The sequence below is a fragment of the Morone saxatilis genome, unplaced genomic scaffold (assembly GCF_004916995.1).
Source record: "Morone saxatilis isolate NCDOM2014 unplaced genomic scaffold, NCSU_SB_2.0 Contig7, whole genome shotgun sequence".
In the NCBI taxonomy this organism is placed as follows: Eukaryota; Metazoa; Chordata; class Actinopteri; family Moronidae; genus Morone; species Morone saxatilis.
The window spans coordinates 17,958,791-17,971,989 of NW_023340246.1; the positions used below are offsets into that span (position 1 = coordinate 17,958,791).

Genomic DNA, 13,199 nt, shown 5'->3' on the forward strand with positions numbered 1-13,199 from the left:
AGTTCCTCAGAAAGTTTGCGGAGAGTGTGAAGTCTGACTCCTAAAGTTTACTTTAGTGTTGGAAGGCAAATTTAACTATCTGTTATTTGTAGCTCCCAGGGTTATTCCCCCTGCACAGAATACTATTGATTTGGTAAACTCAATTAAGCAGCCTCTTAGACGTAAGAGGCCCCTTAATTGAGTTTACCTTTTTGGCTTCCTTCAAATGTCTCTCAGTCTCAGGCTCTTACTATTATCCAAATATAATTTACTTGGGAAGACACTGTTTACTTTAAACTGTGTGAAATTTTACAAACTCTGAGGAACTCTGAGTTGAATTCCAAGCCCCAGGATATTACCAACTAGTAAATACTACAGACCTGACATTCCCTGAGGAATTGCAGTACTGATTTTAAAACCTGTATGACACATCTGGGCTTATTACATTTTAAAATGTGTCCTGGTTGTCCTGTCTGTGTGGAGTTTTCTTCCTCCAGGTGCTCCAAATCTTCTTCCACAGTCCAAAGAAAAGGTATCATACCACCGGAAATGATTTACAGCAGTGACCTTACTGACGTCCATACTGTAGTTCTGTGTAATAAACTCCTGTGCTGCAGAGGAGATTGGGTTGGCAGGGCTATAAACCTATAATACTTTCACACGTATTGTGCCTAGCTTGCAAAATACAGGACTGTACTATTTACAATTAATTTACCTGAAGGAAAGCCAAGCCAATGGGCCCTCAACAGAATTATTGTTCTCTTCTTTATTACCTTTTGGTCTTTTAAGCCAAATAGTTTTTCACAGCCATTGTTGCTCCCTTGACTACAGGAGCTGTCAGCAGTGAAAGTGCATAGGCCTCTCTGTGTGGTAGTTACTGTGTTGAATGACTGTTGTCAACTTCTAAGTGCAGGTGTAATCTAATGGTGGGTTCTGTACCTGCTGTGGAGAGATATATGGCTCAGTGTAAGGCCCTTACAGCTAGCCTGAGGGGAAAGAGAAAGTTCAAAACACACACACACACACACACACACACTCACACTCATACATTAGACCATCTCACCAGCTTCTTTTTTAACATGCATACATCTCCCCTTATCCTAAAGTTGTGACAAAACAGATCATTCCATTTTATGAAAAATCATTTTATTATTAAACTATTTAGTTAGAATTTTGTCTGCTGGAATTTTGCTGTCATGATCTCTCAAAATCATTAATAAACTACAAAAAAGCGATATTATCATCAAAGTGCCACAACTTTGGTAAAGAATATGAAAACTGTAAATCCACAGCTGACTTAAATCTCTGCAGACATCCTGTCAGTCTCCGCCTGGTCTATCACAAATCAAACTCGTTTTAATAACTGCCCACCGACTACTTGGACGCCCCCCTCTCTCTCCTTGAACACTGGGTGACGCTGTTTTACGCACTGCAATCCAAACCAAATCCTGTATGAGGTGGAAGTTTTTCCTTTCCACGTTCAGTAATCTGACACCCAAAAGACTCAGCAGCAGAAGGATGGACCCTTAACTCGGCTGGAAGGACGGAAGGACGGAACAGTCATCCAACGAGCGCAAACGAGAGGGACCGAGCAGAAGCGAAACGCTGTGCGCAAAAAACAACCCCGTGGCTGCGGCAGTGGAGGAGAGCTTGGGTGCCTGCGCGTCTCCAAAATAACTGGCTGTCCGCCTCAAATGATCCCAAAGCGACAAGTTCCACTTTCCACAGGCGGATGGGTGACTTTCCACGGCGCTTTGTGAGGAGTAGATGATGAAGAATTTTAGCAGCAGTCCCCTTCACAGCAACAACCAGACTCCCAACCACATCAGAGAGCGAAACAACAGAAAGTACGGCTTACTCTCTGCTATACCGTTGCGATTTTCCTTGCGAGGTTATGGTTTCTGCATGGCTACGCTGTTCTTCTTCTGTTTCGGCTCCCTTTTCTACCAGCTGAACGGAGGACCCCCTAAAATCCTGCTGGACATCCGACAGTATCTCGGTAAGAACTTTTCACTTTCCTCTGCTGGCAGAAGCGCGTCATCATCAAAGAGATTCTTTTGAATAAAAGTTGCCCTGCATGCGTAGACGCCATGCTTTGATTAGACGTGCAAAGGACAGTTTATCCAAAATGAATGAGAATTAATGAGGCTTACACCTCTCATTCACCGCTTTTATGAAATCCACCGGAGGCCACAGCGTCCCCTCGACCCCTTTCAAACCAGACGAGTTATCTTGATGTCCTCTGATCATTCATAATCTCGAAATCATCAAAGCGTTCATAAGTGACTTTACTGCAGACTGACACGTTTTATTAAGAGTGTGCATAATGACATGTTATGAAATATTACATACCCCCGAAAGTTCCCCCAAGTTTAAAATTCTAATTATTTAGACCAAAACCTGAGGAATGCGCTCCCCTTCACACCATTTGAATATCAGTTCTGACTTGTCGGAGCGCCATTGGGATCTATTATGGTAACAAGAACTTAGCAACTGTTAAGGCTGATACTGTATGTGGATGGTGACTGACACATCTCCGTGTACAGCCAGCTGGTGCGCTCCGGCCACACGGCGCTCATTACGCACGACTAGCACCGGTGGAACAAGGTGCAATAGTGTTTTCAAGACTGAATTTAGGCTGGTGTTTTGAGACAGCCAAGCGTGGTATGTGTTAGGCTTGATGTTTGTATAATTGATGAAAAGCATGTGGAGCATGTGTTGTTCTAAGATTGATGTTGCCAAATGTTTTCATATCAAAGGGCTAGGTTTCCAATTTAAAATATTATGCTCTGAAGGGAACACAGTTGTTTTAATTTAGATACGACTTGGCACTGCTATATTTCTGTCTATACTGGGTGATAAGAAGAAAGTGGACCTACTAGCCCCCTGTGTGGCTCCATCTGCATGGGTTTCTGTGCAGAGTGTCAGTCTTTAAGATAAGATGTATCATGAGTCAAGAAAGCAAGTTTGTGGTTTAATGCTTATACTCAATAGAGTTGATATCTTATCAACATGTCAGTCACTGCCACAACTGCAGCTGGTGTGTGTGTGTGTGTGTTGAAAGGAGGTTGTTTTCCTACCTATTTCTTACAGAGGACTTGAGGCCTTTATGACGTGATAAACATCTGGAACAGAATGAGAGTCACTCACCAAGTCAGCCACTAATCCCACAGGTCAGATTGGTTTCCTGTAGACACACAAACTTAACACACATATGTACTCACATTCGCACACACGCATGTCTGCACAGCTGCACAATACTGCAAGAAATCATTCTTATTTGATTTGGTCCAGTGTTGCAAAACATAAACAGACAATTTCTTCATGTAATTTTTTAAAAAGTGTTGTGCAGTACCAAATTAGTTACATAGTTTCATTTGAGCATCATGGAGAGCATGAATACTTTCTCTAAATGCAACTCTACTGCAGACACTTACATACAGTACACACACAGAAGCAAAACTCCCTCTGATGAAACTTTGCTGCCTAATGTCATTTAGGAATTGCGGTAGTCAAGTTCATTTTATTCCAGAGTAATTGCACAAAGCTAATGCGCCACAGTCATCTGTAATGTCTATTACACTCACTTTGTCACTGAGAACCATTTTGCTTCAGAGTGCAGTGCCGTAATGCACACACAAGCTTAAGTTATCAGCTGAATCTCGGACACTTTATCGTACAGGATGAAGCAAATGTGTGTGTACTGTTAACACAAGCACACAAACACAACAGCATACAGACTTACATTTCAAATCCCCTACAGAGACAAATGATTATTATTATTTGCACCAGCTTAATCCACCAGCACTCAAACATATGTGGGCCATGAGGGCAAGGAATCCCTCTGTTAGAAGATGAATTGATGTCTGGGCCCACCTGCATGACGTGATCTTCACTGCAGCTTTGTACAGGGTCCCAGAGGGCCCGAGCCTCGTCAAACACTGACTCTTCTATACTCTATCGACTTCAGGAGGAGGGTTCCTTACATAACAGCGACACAAACACACTGTAGCACCTCCGCTGGGATCTGGATGAGTAATCGTCTTTGCTCATTATGCTGCTGGGGCAAGGAGAAAGAGCTTTGTTCCAGAATCCATTGGCTGACGATAAGTCAAATTTCTGTAATGAAGAAAATTATTTGAGTTTTTTTGAAAGTTTGAGAAAAAAAACCTCTTCACTTCTTGTGGTGGATTCTGAAAAAATCCGAGGTTGGGTGGGAGGAGGAAAGGATAGATATGTGTCAGATTTGGTTGGCTCATTGCCCTCATCCTGAAGAAACCTGCAGTCTTGAGTGCTTAGAGGAGAGAACAGAGAAATCTGGTAAAAAGGAGGGAAGGTGGAAACCTTGCTGTGCAGAATATCCCTGTGATATGGTGGCAAAATGGCCTGTGCTGGTGCTTTGAAAGAAAGTTTGGAGGAAAGTTATTTTTCTCAAAGAAAGAATGTTCCACAGCTTCTCTCTTCGTCACCTTCCCCTTTGTCAATTACAGACACTCTGCTTTCACTCTCCCTCTCTGTATGTCTCAATCTTTAGTCTACTTTTTTCTGTCTTGGTGTCATAGGTCAATGAGTGCAACAGTTTGCTGGGTGAGTCAGGGATTGAACTCTAACAAACTGTATGGAGGAAACTCCTTACCCCACCAACTGGAATTAATGAGAAAATAAAGACGATATTCAGCATTAATAATACTCCAATGTATGTATACTGTATGTGTGTGATTGGCAGACTACCAGTCTCTTATAAGCATCAAGTGATTAGCTCTGCTATATTTGCCTTAAGCTGACCTGTGTTACTTTTGGCTGCACTGTGCCAAGATGAAGGTGAGGGTTCCTGGTGGGTAAGGGAATGTGGGTGTGTATGGGAAACAGAATAGTAGGTTGATTTTGTGCAGGAGTGTGTGTTAGGTGTGTGTGTTTCTCTCAGTCAGACGCACTGTAGAGTGAACAGACCCTGTTTTGTTTTGGGCCAGCAGGGAGGTCAGTGTTTGAGGGTGTCACTCAACATATAGCTGCACTGTAAGTGAAACGTGCAGACCTTTAGACCGGGGTCGACAGCCCGCTTGCCACCGTCATCGACTCCCTCTCACTCAGTCGCACTTTCTCTCTCACACAAATACGCACTGATGTTACCTCAACCAATCTGGCTACTTTGCCAAAAAGCTTCCATTTGAGTGATGTGTCTGTGTTGTAAAGGTGTGTGTGTGTGAATGCACAATCACACCTGACTGTGTTGCAGTGATTCCCCCAGACGTTTGACTTGGCTGAGCTGGAAGGTCTCTGACTGAAACATGATTAAATTCATTTCTTTTTTAGAAAGGTGGACAGCTCGTTTCACAGCTGTAGGCCACCCTGACAGGTCAGGGAAGCATCAGCATGGAGCTAAAATTGTGCTGAATGACCGAATTAACTCAGTTTTAGAATCTTTTCATAGCAGCAGCTGTCTCCATTTCTGGTTAAAATGCAAGAGAAATATGAACGAAAATATGAAAGGATTTAGCAAAGACTAGACCAGTGTGTGTGTCTCTCTCTCTTCACACACACACCACACATATATCTCTGCAGTGACATTTCAGATAGTACTTTACTCGTATTGTCATGATCTCAGGGAATTAGAATTATGAGTTTTGCTGCTCATTGATATTGCATGCCATCCTCTTGGAGCTCCTCAGAGCCGAAAGAGCAAAACACAGAGAAGGATCTAGAATTTTCCTCTCTTCTCTTAAATCTTCCAGTCATTGAGATAAATCCTTTAGGATTAGCCAGCGTACACGGTGCACTGAATCCTCAGACATGTGCCCTTAAGGACTCCAAGTACACACGTCTTCCTCTGTGTTTGTGTGTTGTTACAGTTCCCCATCCCCTAACATAAATCATAAACGCTGAACGAACTCGGTCCAACTGTCAGTCTCTCACTTAACATCGTTCTGCTTCTCAGAAGAACTCTGTAACCTTAAAACACTCACACTCATAAATTTAACTTTCCAGAAACTGGCCGGTAAAGTGTTCGAGTTGTACACTGCAGGGCGGTGTTAGGGATTTGACAGGTATGCGTGGACACAGAAGAAGCTACAAGGTAATTTCTCCCCTCCCTCCAGTTTCTGCCTTATTTACAGCAATGCTGGCCAGGAAGTGGGTAAAAGCAAACTATTGAGAGAATTTAAAGAAAGTTTAGTTTGGTGCAGAGAGGGAAAGCAAAAGGTTCCCTGCTGTGAAGAGGCCAATAAGAGACATGCAAACCTCCAGCTGCAGCTGGATGCAAATACTCATTGGTGTTGTGAGAGTGATACTGACATAATATTTCATATCCATGTTACATTTGCAGCCATTGTCCACAGTCTTGATTTTAAACGCCTTGAAGATCATGCAACATCACAATGGTAACCACGAGGAGAGAATGGTACTTATTCACTTGCCCGTATTTGCTCAGCCTTTTGAAACCTTTATGCTACAAATCTGTTCCACTAACATTGAGTCTGACCTGCTGCCCTCATTTTCTTAAATGTGATAAAAACACAAGCATATTTAGTCACATACGTATTCTATACCTGTGCGCACGCAGACACACATACTGTAGCGAGGAAAATGACACACAAACTACACATAAGCAAAAGAGCTTTGTTGAGCGAGCCAGACATGTAAGTGTGATTTTTGGAGCAAACTCGCCACTCCATTCACACCAGTACGCCCACTTCCTGCTAAAGGATATTAAAAACAATCTCTTTGTTTCATCTACTTATATTTTGTTCTTCAAAATGACAAATTTAGTGCACTGACTCTTAATTGGACCAGAGTGACAGAGTACATGCTTTAAGGCAGTTTAAATAAAATTTAAATTAGACCAGTGCCAGTGAAGCTGTCACTCAGCATTTTAAAATAATTAACAGGGTTGCCAGGTGTGTACCAATCTGACTCAGGGATGAAGTTGGTCATACTTAAACTGCCTATTTATTCCTTTAGTCATTTTCACATTTGTATTTAATAATAACGGTTGCTGCTCCATGATACTGTAATCTTTTGTTTAGCATGTGAAGATAGAATAATATTTTACATCCCTCCAACACCTCCAGCTGCCAAGGGTCATTAGGTGTAGCAACTTGACCTACTTCCTCTTTATTTCCTCCACCTAGTAGTCATGGAAGTGTCGAGGAAAACTGAGCATTACCTCCGACAGACCCCAAAACAACTCCTTACTGCCGTCACATCCGGCCTAAATGCCAAAACAATCAGACAGCTCGTAATTCCCTCTGGGTTGGTAAAACAAGCAGCCCTCCCTGCTGAGCAGAGGCTAGCCATGCTCTGTTTATTTACCTGCTTTCTAACGTGCATGCCAGCTTGTTAATTGGGTTTAGGGGTCAATAAAGGGATAATAGTTTCTACTTTAATGGAAACCAAAGAAAGAAAGACTCACTGTGCTCTGATTTTAATTGGAGTATTTTAAACAAAACAAAAGCAGAAATTAGATGATTGTTTAAGCATTTGGTTCTGCACGCAGTGAGTGGATTAGCATATTTTCTTTCTTATTAGTTATGATAAATGAGGCCTTCTTTATTTTCTGGGTTATTACAATATGAAATCATTTGAAAAATAGCATCATCTTGATCCAGTGATTACATAATAGAAGCAATTAGCATTACCAATTAGTATCTCCATGCCTGAGAGGCTGCTATTGCCCTCTCCAGAGAGACGGGCAAACACTAAAACAACACAGGGTAATTATCCTCCATTAGTGCATTTGTTTTCGCCACACCAAAAGAGAGCAGATGGAAAAAAAATAACCAATGCGCCAACGCTGTTAAACTGCAACTGCTGTTCAAGGCTTGCTGAGCAATGATGGTTATAACCCAAGAGAAATCCCAGATAAATTTGTGGGCAATGGTTTGTGACTAGACTCGTGGTCCGTGCTACTGTATGTATACAGCCTCTGCTCTTGAGAAATTACTGTAAAATTACTGTGATCAAATGTGTTTAGTTAAATACACAATAATTCATTTTTAAATAACATTTCAAGAATTTGAGTTGAGTTTCTGTACACTCTTTCAGTTCCTTTCAGCTGTATTGTAGATCTTACTCCTTTACCCCCCCAAAACACTGCTAATTTCTTTTGCAAATTACATTTAGTCGTTGTCCGGATAGGACAAAAGTGAGTGTTAGAGGAGCTGGTAGGCGAATTTTATCAGTCGTTTGGCGAGGAAGCAAATGTATTTCCCAAAATGGCGAACTGTTCCTTTAAAAGCTTATAGAGCCCAACTTTATGGTGTAGAAGTGAATTATGTTCCACACAGCCCTAAGCTTGAGTTTATTTATTTCAGGCTTTTGTACTCCATGTACTCAAGAAAACATGATACAGCAGCTCAGAAGGGGGTTGTTTTTAGGAACTTTGTGCTTTTTTAAGAGGTTGCCAAGACACTGATGATGGCTGGTTGTGGTGACTTTTATGTTAGCTCCTGTGGGGGTGCGTGAACGGGTGGGTGGCTCGGGGCCCACAGCCACTGGGTGGTACCCTGGCTGATGCTTGTAAGAAGGCAACTACGTATATCCCATAATTTAAAAGATCAGTGCCAGGATAAATAGAGGTCCTGTGAGAAAATTAGGTGTCCCCTTACAACATGTAAACTGAATGCCCCGCTTTAATCAGTATCTGCCCCGTTCATCCAGAAGGACAAGACCTCTAATCTGAATCAAGGTCCTTTCATGACAGAATTAGAAACAGAATAATTGCAGTCTGGTTTGAAAGAGATGTTGATTTTTGGACCAGCTTTACCCTTCCTCTCATATCTCTGTGCCCTGCTGTTGTTAGCCTATCTGGGAAGTTTCTTTGCTTACTTTGGCTTGTGTCAAAGCACTCCACATTCCTCTGTTTATTGCCACAGAACACCCAACATGTTTAGCTCTTGTTTCTGTTCCATTGGCCACATGTACACTTGTCATCAAACAGCAGGTCTGTGTGGTCACTGAAGTCAAGCAATTATTTTCCAGTTTGATTCAACAACTGGATTCTGACTTTCTCCCTCTGAGTCCAGGGTGGCAAACAGACAGCCCAAAGCCAAGTAATTGGATGTTATGGGACTTGTTAAGAGGAAACATTTTGCCCGGTGGTCAGCGACATACCTTGTTCAAGGAACTCTGCCTATCTTTATTCTGAGTGAGTTCACCACAACTCTGTCTGTTAGCCTCATTTCATGGCAATGAAAAAATATATAGTGTTTTAAAATAGCAACGTTAAATATACAGCAGGGCAGATAGAGCAGCAATGCCCAACCCATGTTGTTAAAACCACTATGTGTTGGTTTGGGGAAATGTATTGCCTTGCACTTTAAAGTTTTATATAGCCTAGAACTAGGTTCAGCTGAGTCGAATGAGAAAGACAGTTTCCTGCTGTTTTCTAGAAACTTTGCTCAAGTAATTTTATATATCAGAGTAAATCAGAACTCTACTCAACAATAATGAATATTTTTATAGTAACCGATCACATGACTGTGTTCATGTGAAAAGGATCACATGTAGTGATGAACCCAGAGAATTATTGTATCACCTGACTGAGCAGTTCCACTCAGTTCTACGGAGTGTTTAGACTCTTTTAACTCAGTTTTCCGATCTGTAAATGAATGTTTTGGTTCAGTCTGACTCTCATCAGCGTCATATCCAGATTCCAGATGCAGTAAGCAGCTGATTTCAGCACAAAGGTTCAGATAAACCCACAGCACACTACCTGCTCAGCATTAAACAGCAGTAATAGCAACTGGCTGATGAATATAGTGGAGCATTTAGCTGATATTTTCTTTAGGAGTCAGTCATGACCAAAATTAGGCTAAAATAAGAGTGAATCTTGGACTTTACGAAGTGACCAGAAACAGGACTGAATGAATGCTGATCTTGGGCCGTGTCTGCTGGATGTATAAATAGGCAACTGTTTGCTAACAAGTTTGCCTTAACTTAAAAGGTAAAAAAATATGTCACAGTTGTGGCCCTAAGTTAAATAATGTTGCTTTTGTCAGCCACTATGACCACACTGCTACACATGTCTAATTGTTGTAGTGCAGTCTATTATATGGGCCGCACTGTACTGGTAATTAGACCATATTATGTGTTGTCCAGCATAGGTCAGCCTAGAAATGTGCCAGTGATTTGATTTGATTACCAAATCAAACTCTGTGTGCATTTGTTGGAACTTGTCAAAATAATGTCTTAATGCATGTAGTGCATTAAGGTAAATGCTATCTAACCATGTTAACCTTTCCTTTCCTCAGCTGTCTTCAATACTAGCTTTTGTTTTCAGCTGTAGAAGTCAACAGGTTGTACAGATAATTACAACAGTTGCTAAATGTTATTGTGCCAGACACCACGACTGAGGCCTAGGGGCAATGTCAGGTGTGGGATTTCAAAAGTTGCCTTTCTGTAAAACAGTATCAAAACAGACATTATCAGTTTTTATAGCCTTCAGCCTTTATGATTATAGAGGTCTTTCATCTGCTCTGTACAGGCCTGTTTGCCCCAAAAGCCCCTAACATAAAGTTTGAAACACTGTGATTGTGCTTACACTTATTTGTGCAGGTATATATATATATACAGTTAGATGCATTTAAAATCAGAATCATGGCAATAAACATGATTCTGATTCTGATTCTGATTCTGAAAGCTCCTAGTTGGTCTCCAATGAAACACAACTGGACTCAGATTAAGGAAAGACCATTACACAGTGATAAAACTATGTTTCCATGAAGTCAGAAATACTGGAAGACTGGGAAAACACACGCGCGCACACACACACATTCTCACACACACTAATGTTTTTTCAGCTGCGTATATAAAAGACTGAATTATTTAATTGATAATATGCAACTGCTGCAAGAAATTACTTTATAAATTAAATTTTTATTTCACTGCAATGAAACAGTTTCCTTAGTTTCGTCTAAGAGCTGGCCTATGCTTTACACTCCAACTTTCGGTCATTTGCAAGAAACACCCTCTTCACACAAGCTAGAAAGAATGCATTTATTTTTGTTTAAAGAAAGATAGTTTTTACTGATCCACTCCAAATATCTGAAGGCCAAGCTAAATAAAGACGAAGGCTAGAAAGATGTCATATAACCCCTCCCAAGCCCCCTTCCAAACAAAGCCTTATGCAACAGGTCTTTATTTCTGCCTGTCACTCAGAAAGTCATAACTCTGTAACGGAGACAACGGCCTGAAGTACTACCTGTCTACTTCAGGCTTTTGTTTCAGTTACTTAAAAATGTTCACCAAAGGCTTTGACACCCTTTAGGGGAAATACAGCTCACTTATTTATATTATCATTTTACTGCCTGCTGGCACTAGAGACTGTGTGAACACTGAAAGGGTTTGGATGTGAATTTTGCAAAAGGTCTGCGCTCCCAATATTCCGCAAAGCGAGCCATAATACTAGTTTTAAGTGTTTATAGTCAAATCTGATATAGATTAATTAAAGATAATTTTTTTGTTTTTCCTTCTCTTCTGCTAGCTTTAAGACTGAGGAAATTCCCAGCTCTTTTTAAAATCCCATTATACATTTTACACAGCATTCCACATCAGACATCTTAATGCTATTATCAGTAGTGCCTCTTCCTGTCGCTGCTTAAACAGGTGGAATACTACAGTAACTATCCTTAGAGGATAAGGACATTTCATTGCTCTAGAGCTTCTTGTCTGGGCTGAGACAGATTAATGTACTGATGGCAAAAGGAGGGGGCGGACGCTCTGAGGGCGGCCTGAAAAGCATTTTTGAAATGTTCAGATGGAATGTGGTCGTCCCCTGTGGAAAGCAAACCTCACTTCGGCCAAATCTCACACTTCTGTCTCAAAATTTGCTCTCCTTCTCTGAAACCCACCTTTGTCTCCCGCCACTTCTCTCTCCATCTTTTTTAGTGTCCCACTTTTCTACACTCATACACTTTTCCCTCAACTCCAGTCTCGTATGCGAAGACAGGAGTGCAAGATGTGACTGACAACACGTCATGCCCGCCAAAAAAAAGTGAGGGTTAGTGCTAAAATCCACATTCTGCCATCACCTGTCACACTTTCAACTCTTGTCAACTCTTCAATATCCAGATTTTTTTTCTTTCTTCATGTTTACCCCCAGATCCTTTAACTGCTAAAGCCGCAGCCGAGACGTACTGTAGCGCTGCAGCTCTAAGCTGCAACCGTAACCCTGTACAAATGTTCTGGTCTATCGGAGAAACCACATTTTCCAGATGTTTTGTAAGAGACATCTTGAGTGAAAGTAACACAGTCCAAAGTTAACAAAGTCTTTATCCAAAGACACACAAACAAACGGCCAGCTTCCAAGAACTTTTTCTTTTTCCTGTCCTGGTCAAGACTGAGGTTGAGTCCGTATTCTCAGCAGGATATTGGTTCAACGGAGGAGTCAGTGGGCGTGGTTAGTGGTGTTAATTACATGGTTGCAGTGTGATGGTTGCATTTGACTAGCGTGTGTTTGAAAGAGAGAGTGATGGACTGAAATTTAAAGGTTTCACCTTCATTACTTTGCAACCAACCAGAGAGGTTCAGGAATGTAACCCACCACAATACACTTGTATCTCTACAAACTTTAACAAGAGTTCAAAGGTCATGTTAGGACCTCAGATAAACCCTGCTTGTGGTTAAATGGGTAACTATATAGTTTGGGGCTGATTCTTAAACACACAGTGGTGCTACGCCCCTTGAAAAGCCATCAGTTGTCTGGCCTGGTTCACTGGCCCAGATCCTGGTTGTGTAGTGTTTCCAATGGTCTGGCCCAGAACAACGTTGCCTGCCTCTTGGCCCACCAGCACCTTCCTGCTGCACCAGTCTGGCTTGGACTGGACTGAATTTATGCCAGTTGGACTTGCCTGTCCTGTAAATCCATCCATCACTCTGCCGAAAGCTGCTCTAATTCTTTACCACAAATTTTCACCCCAAGAATCACCGCGCTCTATCCCACTGTTTACCCAGCCTCCCTTTTCTCTCTCTTTCTGTCTCCCTCCCTCTTTTTCCATTCCCATCTGTTCCTTTGCCACTTTCTCCCTCTACATCTTCCTGCCGTGTATCTTTTCTCTCAGCGCACTGTATTCTTTTTCTCTCCTCCTCTTGTTTCCTCTCCTGCAAGTCTGCAGAAAACTTTCACTTAAATTCTTTCCTGGACAGCAAACGCTGAGCGAACAGATGCAGCCTCTGTGTTGTCCTATGCACTGTAGTGTACATGCATGGCACACACACACACACAC

The 13,199-nt window shown here is 41.7% G+C and overlaps 1 protein-coding gene across 1 annotated transcript in view; it reads left to right on the plus strand.

The window, feature by feature from the left end:
* Nucleotides 1–1,345: 1,345 nt before the first annotated feature.
* Nucleotides 1,346–13,199, plus strand: part of usta (uronyl 2-sulfotransferase a) — a 51,744-nt gene continuing 39,890 nt past the window's right edge. The window contains exon 1 of the mRNA XM_035678371.1: nt 1,346–1,978. Within this exon, the coding sequence (XP_035534264.1) occupies nt 1,747–1,978 (232 nt within the window). The 5' untranslated portion in view covers nt 1,346–1,746. The remainder of the gene's footprint in view (nt 1,979–13,199) is intronic.